Source organism: Sciurus vulgaris (genome assembly GCF_902686455.1).
Source record: "Sciurus vulgaris genome assembly, chromosome: 1".
In the NCBI taxonomy this organism is placed as follows: domain Eukaryota; kingdom Metazoa; phylum Chordata; class Mammalia; order Rodentia; family Sciuridae; genus Sciurus; species Sciurus vulgaris.
The window spans coordinates 11,242,449-11,267,457 of NC_136461.1; the positions used below are offsets into that span (position 1 = coordinate 11,242,449).

The 25,009-nt window shown below is 44.4% G+C and overlaps 1 protein-coding gene across 1 annotated transcript in view; it reads right to left on the bottom strand.

Moving 5' to 3' along the window:
- Positions 1–918: 918 nt before the first annotated feature.
- Positions 919–25,009, bottom strand: part of FBXO42 (F-box protein 42) — a 98,979-nt gene continuing 74,888 nt past the window's right edge. The window contains exons 5-10 of the mRNA XM_079117359.1: positions 10,416–10,569; positions 9,366–9,476; positions 7,823–7,919; positions 7,294–7,350; positions 6,295–6,411; positions 919–5,640 (exon numbers count right to left, since the gene is read on the bottom strand). Coding sequence (XP_078973485.1) covers positions 4,525–5,640; positions 6,295–6,411; positions 7,294–7,350; positions 7,823–7,919; positions 9,366–9,476; positions 10,416–10,569 — 1,652 coding nt within the window. The 3' untranslated portion in view covers positions 919–4,524. The remainder of the gene's footprint in view (positions 5,641–6,294; positions 6,412–7,293; positions 7,351–7,822; positions 7,920–9,365; positions 9,477–10,415; positions 10,570–25,009) is intronic.

Genomic DNA, 25,009 nt, shown 5'->3' on the forward strand with positions numbered 1-25,009 from the left:
CCAGCAATGGTGAGGCCATCGCTTCCCACAGCGTCCATGAGCACAACGGCCTGCCTTTGTCCCTGTGGTACTCGCAGGATGAAGGGGTACTGATGGCCACGGATGGAAGGCGGAAGGTGGCTGGGAGCACTGGGAGGGGGAGCCTCAGCCAGCCTGTTGGGTTTCGAGGTGATGCCTCCTGTCCTGCCTGAACCTGAGGGACTCCAGGCCCACTGTTTCCAGAGGACTTACTCATGTTCCCGGGGGAAGGGTGACAGGAGGCAAAGTCCTGGGCGAAGGATCTGGCTCAGGACGGGACATGGGCCAGTCCTGTCATTCATACCCAATGAGCGTGGGCCTCTGGCCTCTAGCATCCGGAAAAGCAGAACTCCTGATGGGGTGCTGTGCTGGGGGTTGGGCAGGCAGTGGTGCCGCTGACCAAGACCAGGCCCCGTGCTAGCACATTTCACGTACAGCTCCGCCTGACCCTCATGACCCTGTAGGGCAAAAGAAACTGCATTCACAGATGAGGTGGCGGGTACCCCAGGTTAAGTTGTAAGTGGGGCGAGGCAGGACTAACAAAGGCCTCGGGGCGTCAACTACCTTTGCTATGCTGCTTCAAGACCTGGGGTTCTGGGTCCTGCTCTTTGCTTAGGAGGCCAATGCAGATGTTGTCCTGGCCCTGGGGCCAGCACTCCAAGTTCATCGCCTCCCTTGGGTCCCCTCTGCAGAGCGGGATGGAGGCTCTGCAACACCAAGTCCTTCAGGAGACGGGGGCTTATTAGACAGCGTTGTTCTAGAGAAGGGACACAGAACACTGCTCCTGGAGGACACGGAGCACCTTTGCAATGATGGCTTCTAACGTCAGTCTCCACCCCAACTGCGTGCCACCACAGCACATTTTCTTTTCTTTTCGGCTCTAATAAACAGAGAAGACGATTCTGTCCATTTTGTTTTATTTGTTAAATTGCTAAAAAGTCGTTGGGGGAAACATTAACAAAAAATGAAATCAACAGATTTAAATATCCATGAAATCCATTTTCATTCCTACACTGTTATGTGCCTAAAATGACTGTCTCAGGGTAAGCCACCTGGCAGCCCCGAGTCGTATGGGAAACACCACTCACAGCACCAGCTTCGCCAGGCACAATGGGTGCACTGACAGGAACCCTGGTTGGCGGGAGGGGAGGGGAGCAGAGCAGGGAGAGTACACCAGAGCCAATGCCAAGGTCTGCTCGTGTGCGTGATGAACGGGGTGGGAGGGAGCCACTCACTGGTGACATGCAGAACATGCCTTCCGCAGTTCTGGGGAGGCCACCCAAGCACAGGTTTCCCGGGCCTGGGCACATTCAGAGCCTCCCCACTGACTTGTGCGCTGGTGAGACCACAGATAATGCAAAGCAGAGCACACCACCATGCCAGGACCACCACAAGAACAAGGACAGACGGACAAACCAACCAGGTACATCACTCTGAAAGGGAAGGAAACAAGCGAAGCAGCAGGAAACCCAGAAAGACAAGGTGAAGGAAGGGGTGTCCCCTTGCTCTCTGTCGGCCAGTGGCTCTGTCCTCAAAGTCCAGCATCTCACGTGGCTTGCTTTCTTCCTCCTCCTCTCTTGTCTTGTCTTTAGAGTTACAACACAGTTCCTGGACAGTTCATGGTTTCAGCTCTTGCTATGCAACTCAAACATTAAAATCAAACCCACAGAGGGCTGGGAGGAGAGCGAACCCAGTATTGCCTTAAAATGAAAATTCAAACTTCTTTCACCTCCCAACTGGTACTCCCAATACGTGGGGGGAGGGTGGGGTTGCAGAGTCCACCATCCGAGTGTGGAGGAGGGTGAAACTGGGACAACACAGAACGCTCTCCGCTGCACGTGGCATGAGAGCAGGAAGCTCTGTCCAAGAGGGTAGAAGAGACTAAAATCCCTACACGAGGTCAATATGGTGACGGGTGTAGACAGTACCACCTGGGGCTCTCAAAGGCACACTTGCAGGAATGGAAGGGTTAAAGCTTCAAGTAGAAACAAGATGTATTTTAAATACTTAAATACTGTTAATATTTGCTAGGTGCTCCTGAGGGTTTAAAGAAAAAAATATTTTGTCTCCTTTTTTTCAGTGAATTTTAAGACAAAATTGTTATCACGTCAACATGGAGTCATGGTTAAATCTGATCCAAGGGCGCTGTGGGCACACTCACCTCTGCTGAGACACCTGAAGTCCCACTGTGCGCATGGCCTTGCCAGGGCTGAGGAGACCATCACCGTAACTATGTTGAGTCGCCTTCCCGTAGCAAGAGCCTTCAGTGCCCAGGAGACCTGCACCACCGGGTGCGGACGAGGCAGATTTCTCTGCCAGGGCTGTAAACGAACAGTCTGGTTCCCAGCAGCGTGGATAATACTGGGAAGCCATGGAGTTCAGAGGAAATGGATTATTTTCTAAAAGGATCGGCATTTTTGTTGCCTGCTACTTGGAGAAAGTAGAAGGAACCAACAGCTTACAGCTAGGTTAAGAAGGCCACAGGACAAAGGGAAAGATCACAAAGTGGAGATTCTGAATTTTCAGGCTTCCAAGTAGTTGATATCGAAGTAGGAACTAAGTTTGGAGGCACTGTCCATGCACAAACACAATGTCACGACCAAGATTCAGCAGCAGCAGCAATGCAGAAATTGCTGATCTTCTGGGCTGGCTTTGCTTTGTGAATTGAGACCCCACATGATTAGATGGTCTTGGCCAAGGAAGGACTGGCCATAGCCGCAGAGCAGGGGGGTTGGAAAGCCGAGTGCGTGGCTCGGAGCAGTGGGGTACCGCAGGAAGTAGGCACATGGTCATTCCTTATCCGAGGGAGCACACAGAGCAGTTTCTGGAACACATACCTCTCCCTGTGAAAGGGCATTTGCTGGGCTTGGCACCAGGGGGCCTTTCCCACAAAGACCATGAAGGCAGAGCAAATGGCTGAGGGAAGGGTTCGTCATGATGTAACTAGAGAAAACACACTTATCAGACAGATAGCTAAGTGCTGGCCAGAGCCAGGACTCAGGGCCAGCTGCAGCCCTGGCCTGCACTTGGGAAATGCTAACAAGAAAACGAGTGTGGGGTGAGAAACATGATGTTTTAAAATTTAAACCCAGGGGCAAAATAAAAATCCTCTATCCAGCAGAAATCCATATTTTAATGGTGCCGCTTGACATCTCCTATGTCCAGGCCATGGTTTAGACTAGTGACTTGCAACTTTCTGTATTAATCAAAGAAATGTTCTACTTAGCTGCACCTTATCTCAGAAATGAAGCAGAAGCCCAAGTCCAAGCTCTGCTCCGATGATGTGTGAATAAGACAAGCAGAGGATGGGTCTGCTCCCCAGGCGGCCTTGTCACAGAGGTCAAGAACGTGATGCTCAACCCAGTCACCAGGCAGAAGACATAGCACAAGGGGAAAAAACATTTCTGGAAGAAACTGTAATCAGGATTCCCTCCCTGGATCAGATTTCACATTCTACAAATATGGACAGGTGTGCCCAATGTGCTTTGGAAGTAAAAAGAAGCCCACAGGGGAAAAACAGTGACTTGATGGTTTAAGGATTTTTCACAACACTGGCATCTAGAATTCCCCACCTACCCCCTAGTTAACACTAGGGAAAGGGCTCTGATTTCTCCAGGAACCCGAGCTTTGTAAAAGAAACAAAGTGAGAAAAGTTTCAGGGCTTAAAAAATCCATACGCAAACAAACAAAACAGGGTGGGGCTGGGCTGGGCTGGGAATAAAGCAGCCTATGAACAGTTAAGGCAGCCAGAGGACCCATTCTCAAAAGGAAAAGGAGAACACACACGGTTTTTGGCAACTTGTAACCAAATACGATTGTCAGAAAATTCCACGGTCAGCTACCACGCATTTTCTGAGACATGCTGGGGCACGCAAAAGACCAACGGACGGAAACGTTATTTCAGGATGATCCTGGCACACATGGATCGAGATCCCCTGCCGAGGGACTTCCAGACACAGGGCGCTTCTGCAGCGCTGCCACGGGTCCTCTGTGGTTTTAGGAGGAGGGGAAGGACAGTGTTCTTTAAGTGACTTTCACCCTGCCAGCACCTGTAGCATGGGGGCGGGGGCTGAAACCTCCTTTGCGTCTTATCTACGCCTGTCCGTTTTCTAATTCTGAGAAGGCCACGTAAAGATTTACAGGGGCTCTTCAGTTTCATTTGGAACATTACTGATTGTTAGTCTGTTCCCTAACTTCTTGGTCTATTTAACAGCAAAGTAGAAAAAGGCAGCACAGCCTCTGCTAAAACACAGCAACGAGTTTATCTGAACAGGACGGAGATCTCTCCCTTTTTTGTAAACAGAGTTGGCTATATAATATATATATGTATATTTATATATAATTTTTTTCTTAATGGAGATTTGATCCCAGCCTGGAGTGAGTTAGCTGGGAGCTGGAGTTTTGGTTTATGGGAGTAATGTTGTTTTCCCAATTCTCAGTCCAAAAGCTCACACACTGGAAAATTCCAAATTAAAAGCCACAGAAGGGAACGGGGTTTTGAACACATTATCTCTTTGCTCGTACAAAGTACAAGGCGTTTGTTTTTGGATAGTACTTCACATTCTGCTTCTTGTCCATGAGTCCTCCGAATATGATGAGTTCACCCCTGCCCTGTACCACTGTATGCAGGCTGGTTTCAGGAGGTCCGACCACAGAGCTGCTATTAAATACCTTCCATTTGACCCGCCCCTTCTCCTTGGTGTCTTTGATGTCCAGCACGTACATCTGCATGGGCTTGCAGTTCATACTCTGGTATAGGGGCTTGCCGACATTGAGGGACTGTGGAGGGTGGTGGCCCAGGCGGCGGGCAATGGGAGGTAAGGAATGTCCATCTCCTTGGGCAGGCCCCGGGCGGGGGATAGGCGCTGTCTCTCCACTGCTCAGGCTCTGGCTCCCAGGGGAGCCTGGAGAAGACCCAGGCGGAGGGCTCAGTGCTGCGGAGGCTGAGGAGCCCTTGGATGACATCGCTTTGATGGCTTCCAGACTCCGACGCAGGGCACCGGGGGAGACAGCGCCTGCAAGGGCACTGGCCACGTGTGGGGGGGTGTGGACACCGTTGGTCTGCTCTGGAGGGTGTCTCACGCTCCCTGGAACCGTCCTGTTGTCGACACCATCCACATGACTGCTACCAGAAGCAGGTTTCAGGTCCCAATTCAGATCTATTGACCCCAGTCTCAGATCTTTCTGATCTGGTAATGACCCTCGTCGGGAGGCCAAAGAAAGTCCCATTTTTAGGTCATACCCTTCAGAGGCAGACGGAGTGCTTGGGGATGTGGCCTGTACAGGACTGTCCAAGGAAGAACCACCACCAGCTGCTGCTCCTGGAGACAAACCCCCACCGTTGAGGATGGGTGAGCCATCTCCTCTAGCTGGGGAGAGGCTCCCTTCCCGGGAACCTGAGGGAGTCTGCCTCTGGGCCCTGGGCCTCAGCGTTCCCCAGCGGCCGTTAACACATGGCGCTTCATCCATACTCCTTACTGGAGACTGGGAGCGGTACTCTCGGGTTTCGGGGACCAGCGCCGGAGGAGTGGCACTAATAGGTGATGGACGAGAGTTCAAACTGGGGCTGAGGGGGGCTCTCCCACTGGGAGCCTGGCTGAAGACCACCACACACTGTCCCACCTGGAAGACAAAGGACCTGTGCTCACAGACTCTTCCATGAGTCGCATCATTTCGCTACCAAACATTTAAACACGGGCATCTGGAACACCCCAGGCATTCTGTAGCCCTGAGACAGGGAAATGAAATGATCTAGAGATAAAAATGATGCAGACTGCTCTCGAGGACAGGCAGGCAGACACGGCAGCAACTGTTGCCTGGGGGACACGTGTTATCAGTTATGTCTGCACATTAGTACAGCAGAGTGGAGGCAAGAAGTAGTTTTGTTTGTAAGACTCAGGGGAACATTTCATAGATAAGAAATGCTTAAAGTTGGGACTTAGAGGGTCAATGGGGCCACCTGGCGCACTTAAGTTTTCCCACCTAGTGGCTCACGTGTGAGAAATGCAAAAGGCTCTGTGGTTTTCACTTCTTTTTTTTAAGGAGACAGGGTCTTGTTCTGTTGCTCATACTGGCCTTGAACTCACACTCCCCCTGCCTCAGCCTCCCCAGCTGAGGAGTGTGCCTCTGTGTGCCTCTGTGTTTGGCTGATAGCACCCCTTTGTGACACCAGAGCATTTTCTATGTCTGTGAAAGTTTCCTTTGAAATCTGTCCAATTAATTTGTTTTTCCACTTTAGAACCTCTCCTTCTGTTGGCCTGTCAGTTCCTGGCTTACCCGGCAGGCAGGATGACACCACAGTTCTGGAGCCCCGTGATCTTCATTTTCTACCTTGAGTGGCTGCCAGGCCCAGGGTCCGGAATGCATGTGCAACAACCAAGCATCCTTAAACAGCTGTAAGAAAAGAACCAACAACAGGATTCAGGTGTGGAATCTGCTATGCACACAGAGCTGCATGCAGTCTCAAGCTGTGCTGTCTAGTCTAGAAAGTGTGTGGGCCTGCCAGAAAGAATAACACAGGCCTCATTACTTGTTCAGTGTTGTACATTCATTCATCCACTTACACATTACCACTGATTGGCCTGACACACGGAATTGTGTTTGTGATCCATGAATTAACTAACTGGTTTTTCATGTGTGTGTGTATAGTGGCGTGCCGCAAAGGGTAGATAATACATTTCTGTAACTTTCTGAATAAAAAAGATTCATTTCTGAATCTGCATTTTAAAGTAAATTCATGTGCTCTCTGGCAGTTACCAAACTGCTTTTATTTCCCACTGCCCCCTTGTCTTTGAAAACATGATAGCAGCAAATCTTAGAGCTTAAAGAGGGAACAGCAAGAATATAGATATAAAAATATTCAAGACATAAATATCTAATTAAAAGCATCTCTCAACACCCAAAACGAATGTGAAAAAAGGCCAGAGAAAATGAAGGCTACATATCCAAGTGGAAAAGGCACTTTCTAAATTAAAAATGCCATGGAAAAAGTCTGTTTACTCTTTTTTATTTTTTGGTACTGGGAATTGAACATAAGGGTGCTTAACCACTGAGCCACATCTTCAGCCCTTTTTATTTTTAGCAAGACAGAGTCTTGCTAAGTTGCTTAGGGCTTTGCTAAATTATTGAGGCTGGCCTTGAACTTGCCGTCCTCCTGCCTCAGCCTCCCCAGTCCCTGGAATTAAAGGCATGTGCCACTGTATTACATAAGATAGGGAAGCAAGTTTGGAACACTCAGCAGCATGTGCATGCAAATGACAGACCAGCAATACTCACAGCATTAGGGCCGCCACACCCTCCAAGGATTAAGATAGTTGCATCATCTATGACGATCTGAGGAGGGGAAGGAATTTAAAATAAATTTACAGACATAGCTATCTGACTTCCCATGCTTCAGTGATTTACAGAAATAGCATCCCCAGCTCCCAAAACAAGTGTTTTAGTCACTATATGCTCCCGTTCTCCCCAGACCATGTCAATTCTGATCCCACCGACCAAAGTCCTGATGGTTCACCTGAACGGATACATTCTTTCTTGATCAAATATTAACGTGAGAGTGTCAGCCACATAAAATGAAGGGTTCTCTTGAGAAATGAAAATGCTTAGGGGAGAGGCATAATATAAAGCCACTACAAATAATACAACCCATTAAAAGCTGAAAAATAAACACTAGCAAAAAAAGAATGATAAATTCTCTTGGGCTTAGTGCATACTGGCATCTCTTACCTGACTCCCTCCTCCCTCTCCCGTCCTAACTGAAAGACGCTACAGTGTTTGCTGAATAGTTATTTTAATTCCTGAGCACCTGAGATTGGCCACCTCGAGGATGAGGACTGGGGCCAGAGATGTTCGGCTTGGACCATGCCCACTGCTCGAGGTCAAGGACCCAGACATCATTGCTCCTGTGAGAAAAGGACAGAAAGATGAGAGGCTGGGAGCGCCCAGGGTGACAACAGTGGTCAGGGAGCTCCAAGTGCCTGTGCCCAGTGGTAAACTCACAGCACTGTCTGGCTCACCCAGACTGTCTGGCCTGGAAGAGGTTCAGAGATGGTCTCCTCAGAGTTCAGAACCAGAAAGACCCCTGATGAATCCCAGCTTGTTGCCTGAACAAAAAGCTTAACTTTCTTAAACTGTGGTTTCCTTAACTTTCAAAGAAAAATACTGCTGAAGAGTTGACATAAATGAAGTTATATTTATAAATAAACCCAGCAAAGTGCCGTGCTTATAGTTAGCCCTTAAACAATGTTTCTTCCTCTGCTGTCCCTAGAACTCTTCTTGAGACCTCAAACCTTTGCATTTTCCATTGACCACAAGCCCCATGTGAATCATGTGCAGTCAGACGTGAGCAGCTAACGTATAAGGTAACTGGTGAGAGAGGAAACAGCTACTGGTCACACTGTAATTATTTTATTAAAAAAAAAAAAAAACCATAGGAAGAGAAAAAATGATTCAAAAGGCAGCTCTATGTTGTCTGGGGGTTAAAAGCTTTATTGATTCTGCTACAAAAATAATTTCATAATGGCTAAAGAAAGCTGCAGTTTTATCAAGGACAAACTGGCATCTCCAACTCTCAAAAGACCAGCACGGCAGGACAGACTCCTAGATGGCAGTCTCTACACTATGGCCATCTCTTTAGGGTCTGCTGTTCACACATAGAAACATAAGAATTCCCCAAGTTAAATCCCCGGCCCTCTCGTCTGGAGGGCGGCTCCTTTAGTCTTTCTCCACAGACAGCGAGCTCTGTCAGAGGGAAAGGGCAGGCCTGCTGTGGTCTCACTGGTGACAGTCCATCCACTCCACCTCAGAGCACAGGAGAAATGACCACCACCGCAGCAACTGCTGAATCAGAGGAAGAGTAATGCAGACGACAGCTCTGGCTCTCGACTCTGGTCTGATCTGGCCAGTGTGGAGAGGACAGTGGGTGGAGGGAACAGACTCAAAGTGGTGTGACCTGATACAATTCCCTTGCTTTCATCCACTCTTCCAACCCATCCCATTTGGAGAGTCTACCCCTCTTTCTCCCTCTTTCTGTCCTGTCTACCCCTCTTTCTTCTCTAAAAGGGCCTGAGCTATGTGGTCAATAGGGCTTTCTGGAAGGTGGCCTTCTGTAGGCACAGCATGGCAAAAGTGGAGTTCAATCAGGGTTTGACCCTACTGCAAGCACGTCCAACAGAAAGAGATCTGATATAACCTTGACTTTCTGGAACAAGCTTTTCAACTTACTGGTCTGTGACTAGAGGACCAAAGAATGAAATGCTGGATTAATTACAACTATGCTCAGGAACTCTGTACCTGTCTAGTTCACTTTTCTGACTTGTTATTCCCACAAGCAAACCAAATATACTCACATTTGTCGAGATCCTAAAGAGCCACCAAAGACAATCATTTTATCATCTATCACACAGGAGGAGTGGCCGGCCATGGGAGGTGGCCCATGGGTTGTCACGATGCAATTCCACCTAATATAAACAGACAGGAGGAAGTCAAGAAGTTAGCACTATCTGCTTCTGTTTTTTGAGATGGGGTCTTGCTAAGTTACCCAGGCTGGCCTAGAACTTGTGATTCTCCTGCCTCAGCCTGTGTAGCTGGAACTCACAGGCATGTGCCACCACACCTAGCTTCATCTGCCTCTGATTTCATAGATTTAAGGGAAAAAACGGTTAAGTAATCACTTCAAAATGATAATCCCATCACCGGCAGCAGATGTTCTTAGGATAATAAAGGGAGGATGGCACAGCTGTCTTACAGTGTTATATTTCCTTTCAAGTTCTCAATATGGCTGGTCTGGAGAGGGAGAACAGAGATGAGAAATCAATGGCAAAAGACATGACCGTGGCTTCTTGGTCTTTTCAGCCTGGTATGCTAAAGGAGTACCACTGCCAACAACCACATACTAAGAATTCCATTGTAAGAAATAGCAGGTGCGTCATTGAAAGAAGGCATTCCTGAAAAATAACTGAGACCTGTCCTGGGGACATAGCAGAGCAGACAGAATCATCCGGCTGTACACCACTCCTGGGGAACTAGCAGCCAAGGTTGAAGAGCTCCCTCTTCTTCAACTGGCTCGTTCATTTTTCTTGGAAGAGGAGCAAACCCCCTTTACTTTTTCTCTTTGGAAAAAGTGGTTCTTGGGCTGGGGTGTGGCTCAGTAGTAGAGCACTTGCCTAGCATGCATGAGGCCCTGGGTTTGATCCCAGAACCACAAAGAAGAGGAAAGGTTCTTAATTTAGGGTTCTATGGGTCCTGCAAACCCTCTGAAAGTGCAGGCAAAATCTGGGTATGCATATGTTTTCCCCTCCTGGGAAAAGTCCATAGCTTTCGTCAAATTCTCCAAGGGATAAAGAATTCAATAAGTTAAATCTTGTCTTCCAGATTGAAAGCTTATCTTTGTGTCTTACCAGTTTTTAGAAGGTGAGTAGGTGTGTATTTCATCAAAGAATCTCTCCGGTTGGTGTAGGGGATAAGGGCTTGGCCGTGTCCAGCCACCAAAGAGCACAAGCAGGTCCTTGTACACGACCAGGGTTGCTCCAGCCTTTGGGGAAGGGTAGGACCCTAGGACAGTCAATAACACCATGCTTAAAACTCAGGATCACACAGCAATCCCTGGGGAAACGAGCAAGTGAAAACCAGTACTGAAGAACAGGAGAGAGGGGGACACGAAACTGGTCTGAGTGAGAAATCATTATTGATTTATATATTATCATATATTATTAAATTAACACGGAGAACCCTGAGTTAGAGGGCAGTTACTTAGCTCCTCTCAGGTTCACTTGCTCACCTGAAATCAGAGATCAAAGTACCTATCTCATAAGACTGTTTTGAATTACTAAATACAGATGGTCCCCAACTTACCCTTACAGGTGGTTCAACTTAAAATGGTTTGACTAATAATTTTATAACTTTCCAATGGGTACTAAAGTGACAGCCATTCAGTAGAAAGCCCGTTTCCTTTTTTTTTTATCTTTCCCTAGGCTAGTGACATGTGGAATAATATTCGTGATGCTGGGCAGTGGCACTGAAACTCAACTCCCAGTGAGTCACTGATCCTCTACAGTACGCTTGGTGGTGCTGTGCCCTGGTGTTTGGGAGTGAGGAATATCAAGTATGTTTTCAACCTGTGATAAATACCTTCAACTTAACAATGGATCTATTGGGACATGACTCCCTCATACGCCGAGGAGCAATTTGTATTACTTCAAAGCACTTAGCACTGTAAGTATATAGTACACAGCAGGTGCTTAATAAATGGTGACTCTCCCCCACCCTTTTAACAAGCTTAATAGAGATCACAAAGGGGATCCAGGGAGGAGTATTTATAGAAGCTAGATAACTGGATACAACTTAACATAACTCCTGCCCAGGCTGGGGATGTGGCTCAGTGTAGGGAGCTTGCCTAGCATGTATGAGACCCTGGCTGGGTTTGATCCTCAGAAATCACCAAAAATAAACAAAATAATTTTAAAATGCTGCTACCGAATGGGTAAAAAAGGAAGCAAAATGAAATTCTTACACCCTGTGAGTCAAATGTCAACATTGTGACCTTAGGCCCCTAGCTACTGGCCTCTAGTAGCCAGTCTCAGGCTAGCATAAATGTGGAGACTTTCAAGGCCTGATGTGAAGGGACTCCGGTGAAACCCCAGGCCTCACACCAAGAGCGGCTTCTAAAGCCATCCAGGTTGAACTTTGAACTACAGTGACCAAATTTTGAAAGAACAGAAATTTGGCTTATATTGGAAAACATTGGGGATAACAAATGTCTCAGAGGAACATAATTTTTTCAGTTCTTTTGTCTTTGAAATAACATTTGACATTTTCCCCAATCCCTGCTTCTAGCTGCCACCTTAATTGGCTCAAGACCAAATAAGTCATCCTAATATCCAGGTGTTAGTAAGTACTGTGGTACTGAGATTTGAGGCCCTGGCCTCACACATGCTAGGCAAGCACGCTACCACTGAGATGCATCCCCAGCTCTTTTTATTGTAGCCTGAATCAGGGCCTTGTGCCAGGGTGGTGGCGCACACCTATAATCCCAGTGATTCAGGAGGCCGAGGTAGGAGGATCCCAAGTTCAAGGCCAGCCTCAGCAACTTAGTGAGACCCTTAGCAATGTAGGGAAACCCTGTCTCGAATAAAAATAAAAGTAAATAAAAAAGGATTGTGGATGTAGCACAGTGGGAGAGCACCCCTGGGTTCACCTCCAGTGTATGGGTAGATAGATAAATAGAGAAAGAAAAAGAAAACAATTGTGGAAAAAAGTTAACAACAATAATACCCCAGGGTCTCACAAAGTTGTCAAGGCTGGTCTGAAACCTGTGATCCTCCCATTTCAGCTTCCCAAGTAACTGAGATTACAGGTGTGAGCCCCCACGTGTGGCTAATACTGGAGTATTTTGTTTTTTAGTTTGTTGTTGTGCTTAAAGCTGCAGGACCCATTTTTCAAAGGAAATCTTAAGTAGAAGTATCAAATTGATAGCAGCAGAAAGGTTCTGAATTAGGTGGACAGTTTGGTCTCCCTCTTCAACAAGGGGTATGGGAACAGGGTTTATAAAACTCCACTCGGGCTACTTTAATGGTGTCATGTAAAAGTCTGAAGGGTGCGAAGACGGAGTAGACCCCAGTTCTCAGAGCATGCGGAGAGCATGTAAGCGCACTCCATGCATCAGCATTCTGGGTACTTTCCTGATAGAAAAGACACCAATTCAGACAGGACCCGACCATGGCAATGAGGTACTTCAAGAGTTCATTATCCTTGGGAGGCCGAGGGAGGACTGTGAGTTCAAAGTCAGCCTCAGCAGCTCATCGGGTCCCTAAGCAACTCATCGAGGCCCTAAGCAACTCAGCAAGAACCTTTCTCTAATAAAATAGAAAAGAGGGCTGGGGATGTGGCTCAGCAGTTAAGTGCCCCTGGGTTCAATCCTGGTACTCCCCCCACAAAAAGTTCCTTATCTCTACTCTCATATCCCCAGGTACTGCAGTCAAAGGGGCTACCAATTACCTGTTTTCCTTCGCACAGTCAATAGTAGTGTTTCTGGGTGCAAAATTTTGCTTCTCCAAGAGGAAGCCTTCTAGCCAACTAGGAAACCTAAAGAATATGATTTAGTTAAGACACTACTGTTGGCCAGGTGAGGCGGTGCAGGCCTATAATCCTAGTGACTGAAGAGGCTGAGGCAGGAGGACTGCAAATTTGTGGCCAGCCTCAGCAAATCAGTGACAGAATGCCCCTGGGTTCAATCCTTAATATGGCAAGAAAAGAGAGAGAAAGGAAGGAAAAAAGTAAGTATAAAATAGGTTTTGGCAGAGTGGTAATGTAAACCATAACTTAAATGTTCCAGGCTAAAATGAAGATTTGGATTTGAGATATTCGAAATTCAGGTTTTGAAAATCAAGTGTATAAAGTGAAGCAGCAGAACAAGGGTCTCCCAAAACAGCCAAAATTCATTTTTAATTTCAGTAATTTGCATACAAATTTTCAGACTACATACACGTTTAGTCAGCGATTCCATTTCTAGGGGTTACTCTAACAAGACAGCTGGGCAAATGAAAAGAAAAATAGATACAAGGATGCTCATTTGCAGTGTTTAAATAAATCAAAGAATATCTACACAGAAGGATACTACGTAACTATTAAAATGCACGTGCCTCTGAGCTTTATTATCTTAGAATGCTTTATTAAGTGAGAACTGAAAAGAGCAAGTGAAAAGCATGAAACAGCAGCAGCTGAGGGGAGGGCGCCATGGTCCTGGCACTGTTCTAAGCGACTCACTTAGTACCTGTAAAGACCTGGCCAGGAAGGGACTATTATCATCCCCACTGTGCGGATAAAGAAACTCAAGCATAAAGTGCTTAATTTCCCCAAGGTCACATATCTAGTTAGTCACACAGAATTCAAGTACAGGCAAATTAAAATACTCTATTTTTCCTTTATGTGTTCCCACACAGAAAAGAAAATCTACTAAGTCAGTAATAGTTAATCATTCTGAATGATGAGATTATAGATGATTTTAATTTTCTTCTTTATAAAAAAAACTCTGTATTGGCTGACCTTTACAAAAAGTGATATTTGCTTCCTATGATTGGGGAAATAAGTTACTTCAGTTTTTATAAAGAAGAAATCTAGAGATGTGGCTCAGTGGCAGAACACTTGCCTAGTCATGTACAAAGCCCTGGGTCTCGACCCCAGCATCACAAAAATGCATGGATAAGAAATACGAAATCAAGGGGTGGGTTGCGGCTCGGTGGTAGAGCCCTTGCCTACTAGCACGTGTGAGGCACTGGGTTCGAGCCTCAGCACCACATAAAAATAAATAAATAAAATAAAGGTCCATCTTGTCCATTGTGTCCATCTACAACTAAAATTATTTAAGAAAAAAAGAAATATGAATTAAAAAACAAATCCAAAAATAAAAATCACAAAAACGAAAACAAGAAAGAAATATGAACTCATTACAGTTTTTCTTGCCCCATTGCCACGTCACTCGACTTAGGAAAGCCCCTGAGAGGCTCCACAGTACAGAGCCTTCATTCCTTATTTGAAATGACAGAATCCTCAGAGGTGTGAAAACCTATTTTAAAAAATCATCTGGTGATGACAAAACTTGACCTAAGATGATGAGGCTATGTAGAGTGCTGTTTCATCTGCTTTGTGTGAATATTCAGAGGTGTTGACAGAGCTATTAAGTATGATTTCAGGGTGTTGCCCAGATTCTACCAAAAATATAAAGGCACACACATTGTATTCCCGTTCTAAAACTAAATATTCTGAATTCCAAAACACAACGAACACCAAGGCTTCAGCATCAGGAACTACGGTCAGAGCACAGGATCTCAAGAGAGCCTACCTGGGGTCAGACGGTGACCTTCAAGCAGCTGTGAAAGTCAGGCCAGTTACTAGATCTTTCTCTGCCTCAGTTTCCTAATCTATACAATGGAAACAATAGCACTGCTTCAAAGAGTGGTCTCAAGGACTAAATGAGTCATATTATGCAATGCATACAGTGCAAGTGCCTGGTGGTAGTGTTACTGTAAAGGCTAATTAATACAGTGTTACTACCAGATCAATCAGCCACAGACATTTGACAATACTGCTATCTACTTGGAACAAAGTTTAAGAAAACAGGACTTAACTATTAGTATACGGTTAGAGGTTAGAGTAGTACTGACAAATGATTTTTTTTTTCTTTGTTTAGTGCTAGTGACTAAACCCAGGGCCTCAGGCACACTAGCAAGCACTCTACCACTGAGCTACATCCCTACCCCTACAGAGTGACTACTTAGCTCAAGAAAGTGTAAGAGGAGCTGGGTATGGTGGTGCATGCCTGTAATCCCAGCGGCTCAGGAGGTGAGGCAGGAGGACCATGAGTTCAAAGCCAGCCTCAGCAACTTTGTCAAAATTTAAAAAAAAAAAAAAAAAAAAAATCAATAAATACATATATATACACACATATATATTTATTTACTTGGTGGTGCTACAGATTGAACTCAGCTCCTTGCAAATGCCAGGTAAGTACTCTACCACTGAGTACATCCTCAGACCCTCAAAAAGGAGTAGGGAGGTGGAGGGGCCGCAGCTGGGGATGTAGCTCAGTGGTAGAATGCTTGTCTAACATGTGAAGCCCTTAGTGCAATTCCAAGTACCACAAAAACAAAAACAAACAAACAACCTGAGCTCCTGGGCCTCTAAATGCAGTCTAGGTATCATTATTGCACAAAATGGAGGAAGAAAGAGTGTTATTCCATCAAGAGTCTAATGAGGACCAAAGGTGCCCAGATCACATGTGGACAGCAGGTAACTCCAATCTATTCCCCAAGAGCCACAGAACATCCACGTAGGCTTCACCCCCCCAAACACACTGAAGGCCTTCTAATCACACGGCAGCTATGAGCAATGGAGCAAATACCAAAACAAGGCACATGTCCCAAAGGCAGCTGTGGAAGCCTGATAACCAGAGACACGCCCACCCTGCACAACAGAACTAACATTTGCTGAAAATGCTAATGGTTCAGATGTCTCTCAAGGTTCCTAGGAAATCAGAAGAAATTTTCACATGCAAGAGACAGTGGCAGAATGATAAGGCATTATTGTTTACATTTGCAAAGAAGCTGTCAGAACAGGGAAGCAATTCCAAATCTTGGTTTGGTTTCAGTGTCATTTTCCCACAATCACAGTTTCAATTCACACAGAACCCAGGACTAGCAGAACAGCTCAACTGCTGGATAACAAGATCAAACAGCACCTGTTTTAACTGGAGTTGCCTCTATTTTATGCATGACTAAAAAAAAAAAAACAAAATACAGCTCTATGCTAGGGTCATTATTATTAATATTAGTTTTTTTTTAGGTGCTATAAATAGTACCAGTTGAGTGCCTATCATGTGCTATTGAGTACTTGGCATTAACATTCTTTATCACATTTAATCTGACAATGCAGGTAACACTGACAAGGCATGTTCTACTACTAGACCCACTTAACAGATGACTTGTGGCAATAGTAGCCAAGGCACAATGCTCACTGTGGGCCAGATGCTGTTGTATGTGCCTCCTGAGAAACGAAAAAGAAAAAAGCAAATCCATATTCTGAGCTATAAAGAAATCCAATTTATGCTGGGCACAGTAGTTCATACCTATAATTCCAGTGACTTGGGAGGCTGAGGCAGATCACAAGTTGGAGGTCAGACTCAGTAACTTAGTGAGACCCTGCCTCAAAGCAGATAATAAAAAGTGCTGGGATGTAGCTTAGTGGTAAAGTATCCCTGGGTTAAATGCCCAATAACCCTCCCACAAAAAGAAAAAGAAAAAAGAAAAAAAAGAAATCCAACCTCCTAAATGGTCACTTAATACAAGAAAAGAGTTAATACTTTGCCCTTGGAAGTTTGTTTAAATAAAAGTCTCCGTAAAAAAGATGTTTCAAGGCCTCCAGGCGATGACCCATGGGGCGCTCAGTGCTTTGGGTCCCTTCCCTTCTCTGACCTATGCACCCGGTTCTGAGTGCAGGCTGCCCTGGCGATAACAACCAAGTGCCACAAGGTGAGAAGCAGACTTACAATTCCATCACTTTCTCAATGTCACTTACAGAACTTTTAGGGGAAATTGTTCATTTTTGTTTAATTTTTTAAAGTAACAAAAGTATTTTTAAAAATAATCAGATACTAAAGAACTTTTAAAAGAAAAAGTGAGAGCCCTTCCTACTTCCTGGAAAATGGCTATTTTCACCATGTCAAAATATAGTTTAAAAAATTACAAATATGTTTCATAATATGAAGACCAAACTTGTTAGGATGTATTTAACTCATTAACGAGGGGACAAGCAGGAAGCAAAAGTTGATTTGAAGGAGAATTTGAGGAATAGTGGCATGACAAAACCTTTGTTAAGCTGACAAGACCAGTTAATATCTATGAAACAATAAAATCTCTGGGGTTAATCTTTTCTATTTAACAGAAATCGTGCATATCTTTTACAGGCAAAAATCTACAACTAATATGCAACTTCATAAAGCCTAGGCCCCAATTAACAGTAAGTCTTGAAAAGGGGTACCATTCTCTAAAGCAGTGACACAACACTTTAGCTGTGTCAGTAGCTCTGGAGGATGTGTTTAAGCATGACACTAGGTGTCCCTGAGCTTTCTCTTTAGCAGGACTGAAGTGGGGCCCCAAATGTTACATTTCTAATAAATTCCCAGGTGATATTGATGGTGTGGGGAATAGACCTTGAGAACCATATCCTAGAGAGTTTACTGATCCACAGGGAAGCCTGTTAGACAATGCTCCCGTCCCATATGACACTAACAGGGCACAGAGGCCTGGGGTTGGGGCTCAGGGCCAAGTGCTTTTCTAGTATTCACTGAGGCCTGAACCCTGAGTTTAATCTCTGGTACTGCCAAAAAGAAAAAGAGAAGGAAGAGGAGGAGGAGACGGAGGAGGAGGAGGAATGCAGTTATCCTTTTGCCTTACTGCCAAGTTTGGGATTTTTTGATTAACACTGAACCTGTTTAAACCTTTTTCTGTGCATATACTCTGTATGTGACCATACAGGCCCCTTCATTTTGATAGCAGAGTAAGGATAAGGGTGCAGAATGACTCCACTTCACAAATGCTTTGATCAAAGTGGTGCTAAAAAGAACTACTTCAACATGTTCAATACACAAACATGTCCCTGGTCATCATCATCTACAGGTTGCTGAATATACACTGCAAAATAAGTAGAAGGAAAATCATTCCAATTATCTGCTTTCAGAAAAATCACCTTAAGAATTGCAATATAAATGATTTGCTCCCTGATTTTGAAAACAGATCTAGATTTATAAATTAGATATTTATTTATTTATTTGTTTGTTTGTTTTTGTGGGGCCGGGGAGCAAATCCAGGGCATTGTGCATGCAAGGCAAGCCCTCTACCAACTGAGCTACATCGCCAGCCCAGAAATTAGAAATTTACAAGAGGTAAAGTTTGAAAACAATAAAAGTATATACATGAAAAATTTAACTCTGAGACTCACCAGCATGCCAATGAATCCTAAAGAAAGTAATGTGCAAAATCTCTGCTAAATTCATGAAATTCTGAGATTGTTGTTGGGTGACTTGCTTTTTGCCTATTTCTTTGGACTGGAGACTGAAATCAGGGCCGTACATATACTAGGCAAGACCTCTACCATTGAGCTACATTCCAGTCTTTTTAAATTTATTTTGAGGCAGGTTCTTGCTAAGTTGCCCAGGCTGACCTTGAACCTGTGATCCTCCTGCCTCAGCCTTCAGAGCTGCTAGGCTTACAGGCATGTGCCACCATGCCCAGCTGTATACTTTGCTTTTTAAAGGGGACACAATGGTGCTGGGGTTGTGGCTCAGTGGTAGAGCATTCACCTAGCATGTACGAGGCACTGGGTTCAAGTCCCAACAACACATAAAACTAGATAAACAAAATATAGGTATAAAAAAAAAAAAAAAAAAGAGGACATGGTCTAAACTGGTTTTAAACTGGCAGTGGCATTTTTTTTCCTGGATACTTTCAAATTATTTTATTTTATGGTAATGATGCCAAAAGAACAGTAAAGAATGAAAAACGGTACTGAGGTTAGGCATGCCTAGCATGTGAAAGGCCCTGGGTTAGATTCCCAGCACCTTGTCAAGGGGCTGGACCAGGAATAAATGCCATTAAGGCTGAGGACACATCCCATCTCATGTTAACAACTCTGCACACACATATACTTTCTCAGGGTCTGTCCAATGAAAGGTATTCACTTGCACTTCCATGCAGTACACCTGCCTGTGCCCCACGTTCAGGACATCCATCCTTCATGGACAAAGCTAGACTTCAGGGTAAAATAAGACCAAAGAGACTAGACTAACCAACAAAACTGCCAGGCATTACTATTGTGTTCACACTTTTTGGTGACAGGATTCTCAGGTTGGAGTGCATGTGAAGGGTGGGAAGGAGGAATTTTACTGCTAGGACCAAAGCTGGGTCTTAGAAGGCTCTAATCAAGCCTTTCGTTGGATAAATCTGTCATCAAGGTGGTGGGTGCAGTGACTGACTCCTGACAGCAAGAGTCAGAAGGAAGAACAGTTTAGAGAGGCACTTCCTAGAACGCCATACCAGTACTAGCACAAGAGAACAAGCTGGTACATGTAACTTCAAAGGCAACAGATTCCTTGAAAAGAGACAGAAGTTATAATTTAACAGTTTATTTTGAACTGTATGCATCTCTGAACTTTTGATCTTAAAAGTAACATTTTGTAACAGGAACAGAAATAAAGTTTCATGGTTTTAATTATAGGGACTTAGGCTGCTTTTGCTAAAAGCAGCAACTCTTAGGCCTACAGATGCCCTTTGGTTGACCCAAAGCAGGATAAGGCCTGGCATCTCTGCCTTCATTTCTATTTGTCTCCTTCATTACCTTAAACTTTGGGGCTGGACCCCGCTCAGCTCTGCATGTAGGCATGTTAGTCATTTAAGAAGTATTCACCTAAAAACTGGTAATACAGGGCTTATTTGTCCTAAATTTACCTAACCTATCTTTAAGATTTAAGACTGAGACAAGACTGGCAGGAACATTCAACTGTAGCTCCTTTTCGTTGTTGTTGTTGTTTCAGGGATTGAACTCCAAGGCACTTAACTATGGAGCCACATCCCCAGCCATTGTTATTTTTTATTTTGAGACAGAGGTCTCACTAAATTGCCTTGGGTCTCACTAAGTTGCTGGGGCTGGCTTTGAACTTGTGATCCTCCTGTCTCAGGCTCCTGAATTGCTGGGATTATAGGCACGTGCCACTATGCCCCACCTCAATTATTATAGCTTTTAAAGCATCAAATCCCTGGAGTGATACCTGAAAGTCTCATCACCCGCTCCAGGATCACAGGGCTGACAAATAAACATCCTGAGCAACAAGTGGAAACTGCCCCCCTCGAGAAAAGGGCTTCTCCAGAACGACCTTGCAGAACCAGAATAATGGTCAACCAGACCACAGTTTGACCAAGACAGTTTAATTATACATACCATATGCCCCCACCCCTCCCAGTCCCAATTCTTCCTATATGTAAACCTAAAGCTTCATTCAGTACCCTGAAGTCAGAGCTGAGATTCTGGATCTTACTTTGCCTTCCCAACATGACCATATTGATTAAAATTTCCTTTCCTACTTTTCACTATTACCTTTTCTTTTAGGTTCTTGGGATGAGTGGACAGACCTCACTCATCGGGACCCCAAGTGAGGCTCCTGGCCAGAGCTCTAGTAACAGCTTGAGTAGAGTGGGGAACAAAAGGAAAACGGAGGACACCCCAAAACTCTTGAGTATAAAGTCTCTCTTGACTATAACCACCTTGAAGACCATTCAGAAAAGTCTCCAAAGTACACAGCCTGAGGACCACACAGGTTCGATCAGGAATAGACATTCATTTTTATTCAATAGTAAGAATACTTCCAGTTTAACATCAATGTGGTGAATAATAGTTACAATAAACCCTTACATTTGTGTAGATGCCCATACAAGATATCGAAACATAATGCTTTAATGAAAAAGTAGGAGGTAAATACAAAATTGTAGAATCTGACATTCTTCCTAAGACTTGGTTCTACCCAAGAATGTTCTTAAATTCAGAGATTTAAGTACATTGTACCTGGTGCAAAAGAACTAAATTGTGTACTGGCATGGCCTTCTTCAGGAAGCACAGCCTTCCTGTGCTGGCTCTCCTGGGGAGGGAGCTCCCTGTCATTTACCTTGATCTGAGCACTTAGCATACTGTGTTGAAATGCTCCATCTAGTCTCCCAATAAGACTGTACTATCCTAGAGGACAGGGACTGAACTGAACCCAATCGTGGAAGCCCAATGGTTACAGAACAGGTCCACCAATCACAAAGTACCCTGGAAATACCAGTGGACCTTTCAAACATTTCTTTGGTTATCTCCCTCCTAGAACTCCACTGTTTTTTTCTGTTCCCTCCCCCCTCCCCAGTTGTAACAAGACCAGACAAATTACTGATTGACACAAAAACTCACTGATGTTAGACAAAGCTTATAGTGGATCTTGGTCTTCAAGGTATACATTTTTTATTATTATAGCTACACCCACAATGTTAAAAACACTTCCTGGGTCATTTATGGAACATCCAAACAAGAGGAACTTTGTCATGACCGTGAGAAACTTTTAGGTCTTGTATAACTATATATGACACAGGAATGAAAAGAAAAAATAAATAAATAAAAGAAATTCCCTACTGGCCTTATTTTCAGTGCCAATAAACAATAAACAAACCCACATGAAAGCCCCGTTGTGAACAGGGCAGCACTTATCAGCTACATATTAACAAGGTGGAAGCAGCAATAGCTTCTTGTTACCTCAAAGTAGTCTTTTGATTCCATTTCTGGGAGAAAAGAGGTCTAGAGTCTTCATTTTAATCTGATAACTTGTTAATTGCAGTTCTAATCAAGGGGTACTCTTTCAAGTAGCTCCATTTAGAAGAGAAACAATGTTGCTAGTCATAAAGTTTCTGGCCTGGTGTCCAAAAGGGTAAAAAACCTGTCAGCCAGGGGAAAGAACCAACTGAAAAATGGCAAAATCTTATTTATTCTCCCTCATGTAGAACTAAAGATTACACAGACCTGTGCTATGCAAAATTTCCCACTCTTCTTTGTAGCAGGAGAGAATATGCACCCACCTTAAAAAAGAAAAGCGTATATTCTGGAAAAATCTTAGAATCTGAACTTTATAAATATACGGGAAGGATTCCTTCCTCTCCAAGGGGAGCCCACTGGCTCTGCTCTGATGTGCATGTCCTGAAACCATTACAGGACCAGCTTGTACTGGGACTGTCTAGGGCTAGCAGGAACAAGGAAAGCTCACCCGTTCATGATGAAGGTTGATCAGTGGTGTGTCCAGGAGTCAGGGAGAAGTAAGTACAACAAAGAACCTAAAATAAACAATATCCTATGTCTTCCTAATAGATATTAGCCTATGTAAGTGGTGTCTGGACCCTTGGTGCTTTTCTTCTCTGAAAACAGGAAAATGCGGACGAACATCAAAGTATGTTACAGTCATTTTAATCAAAAGCATATCAATTTTCTTTTTGTACTGGGAACTGCACCTGGGGTGGCTCTACCACTGAGCTACATTCCCAACCCTTTTAATTTTTAATTCTGAGACAGGGTCTAGCTAGTTGCTGAGGCTGGTCTTGAACTTGGAGTCCTCCTGCCTCAGTCTCCCAAGTCACTGAGATTTCAGAAATGCACCACTGTACCTGGCTTACCTTAATAAAAACAAATAACTTGCCTTAAAAGTAAATTGTAGGGCTGGGAATGTAACTCAGTGGTATAACGCTTGCCTAGTGTACACAAAGCCCTGGGTTCAATCCCGACTACTACAAAGAAAATTGCAACAAGCCAGTTGAAATGCACCTGCTCAGGAGATAAAGCAGGAGGTTTGGGGCTAGACTTGACAACCTAGCAAGACCCTGTCTCTAAGTAAAAAATTAAAAGGATTGGGAATGTAGCTTAGTGGTAGAATGCCTCTGGGTTCAGTAGTCAGTATGTCCAAAAAAAAAAAAAAAAAAAAAAAAAAGGTACTAGGTAATAAATTGTGAACAGACTACCTTAAAAAAAAAAAAAAACTATCTATTCATATAATCCTGGCTCCATAGACATTTTATGACTTATTTTAAATATCCCATCTCATCTACTCTGTCCTCTCCTGTCACCCAGTTACTTTTCTGAGTTCTTTATATTTTCTTTGTATTGATTTACATTTATTATCTCTTCAGCCTGTAGACCCTTCTTTTATTTTGTGGGGGCGGGGTGTGTGTGTGGAGGATTGAACCCGAGGGTGCTTTATCACTGAGTCACATCCTCAAGCCCTTTTTATTTTGAGACAGAGTCTCCCTAAGTTGCTGAGGCTTGAACTTGGAATCCTCCCATCTCAGCCTCCCAAGTCACTGGGATTTACAGGTGTGCTCCAGGGTGCCTGGCTAGATCCTGCTTCTTATTTACACTTTAGGATCTAAAGTACACTGGGGCTAGAGTGTAGTGGCTTTTCAAACCTTGGAAATTTTGACGTTCCTCTGGCAGGAAGAATTCATTATCAATCTCATTTCCTGAGAAACATGTTACCAAAACACAGATCTGTCCATGCTACTGTGAAGTTAAATGGCCCAGAGTTGGAAGTGGTGGGCTGTGTTTTCTCTTCAAACACATTCTCAGAAAAGTCCACATCTTTCCAGTCTCCTACCACTTGTCTCAGTTAATCTGTGACCTTACACTGGCATAACCCCAGTGCCATGGTAATAGGGTAAAGCTGCGTACAATATGCTGATTCCCCTGAGTTCAATATGGCTCCTGATGAATTAGGGAAGGAGGTTATCAAATCCATCAATTCCAGCTACTCATTACTCTTATAATGTACAAGTGAAGAAAATGAAAATTTTCATTTCATGTCAAACATGAGCATAAAAATGGGTGTATGGGAAGAAGATACTGGCCACTTGTGAATCTGTATATTTGGACTGAAGGTCACCAGCAGCCTGCTGAAATACTGGGCTCACTCGTCTATTTCAATTCGAGTATCAAGAAAATATTTTCTCAAAGGGAAAGGAAAATTACATACTAAATTCTTAGGACATATTACAACTGAGGGTGTACACATACCAGTACATGGGAGTCTAAAGTCAGGGCTCTCTCACGAGTGAGAACACATTCTTTTACCTATTTGGAATGGATTCTGATCAGTAATAGCAGTGAACCATAACTCCATGAACAGAAAAAAGCAGTATGCAGACCCAGTTAATAAAAACAAAGTGGAGACGCCCACTCTAATGAGACTGAACTGTCCACGTATTACCTGGGCACAGTTTTTCTCTGACCCTCCTATCCTTGTACACAGAGAGGAAAGGGCACTTGAAACTTGTTTTCCACTCACCAGGACTCCCATGCCTGCCAGTACTAGGAAGGAAAGTACACGGCTGGCCAAGGCACAGGCCCACCCCAGGAAAGGTCTCTGGATGCCAGGCCAGGCCAGACCTGGACACTGCTGCCTCTCTTCAGGAGGACTTTTCCTGCGGGAGCAGGTCTCAACTTCCCTGCTTCCCTGTGTGCAGACTCACCTGCAAGCTCAGAGTGAAAAAAGAGGGGGTGGGGGCATTCAATCTTTCCTTTTAGCCCCTGGGCTATAACAAAAGCTGGGGTGGATATCCTGCTACAAGTTCACCACTTCCAATATTTCTGTTAGATGGACTTATGAAGTGTTAAATGGAATTGATTTGATGAGGCTCAACAACTAGGTACCAACGTGGTTAGTTAGGATCTGTCTAGAAAATAATCCCCAAGGAAGACTAGGGTCAAATTCACGAATAGGATCCAATTCCTTCCCTCCATCATCCTTCACACAGTCAACAGAGCTTGTAGATAAAATTCAACCCCTTACTTAGCAAGACACACATGGCACTCCATTCTTGTGTGCCTACCGTGTGCCAGGTCCTAGGGTCTGCAGTGAATAAAACAAAAACCAGTCCCCAGG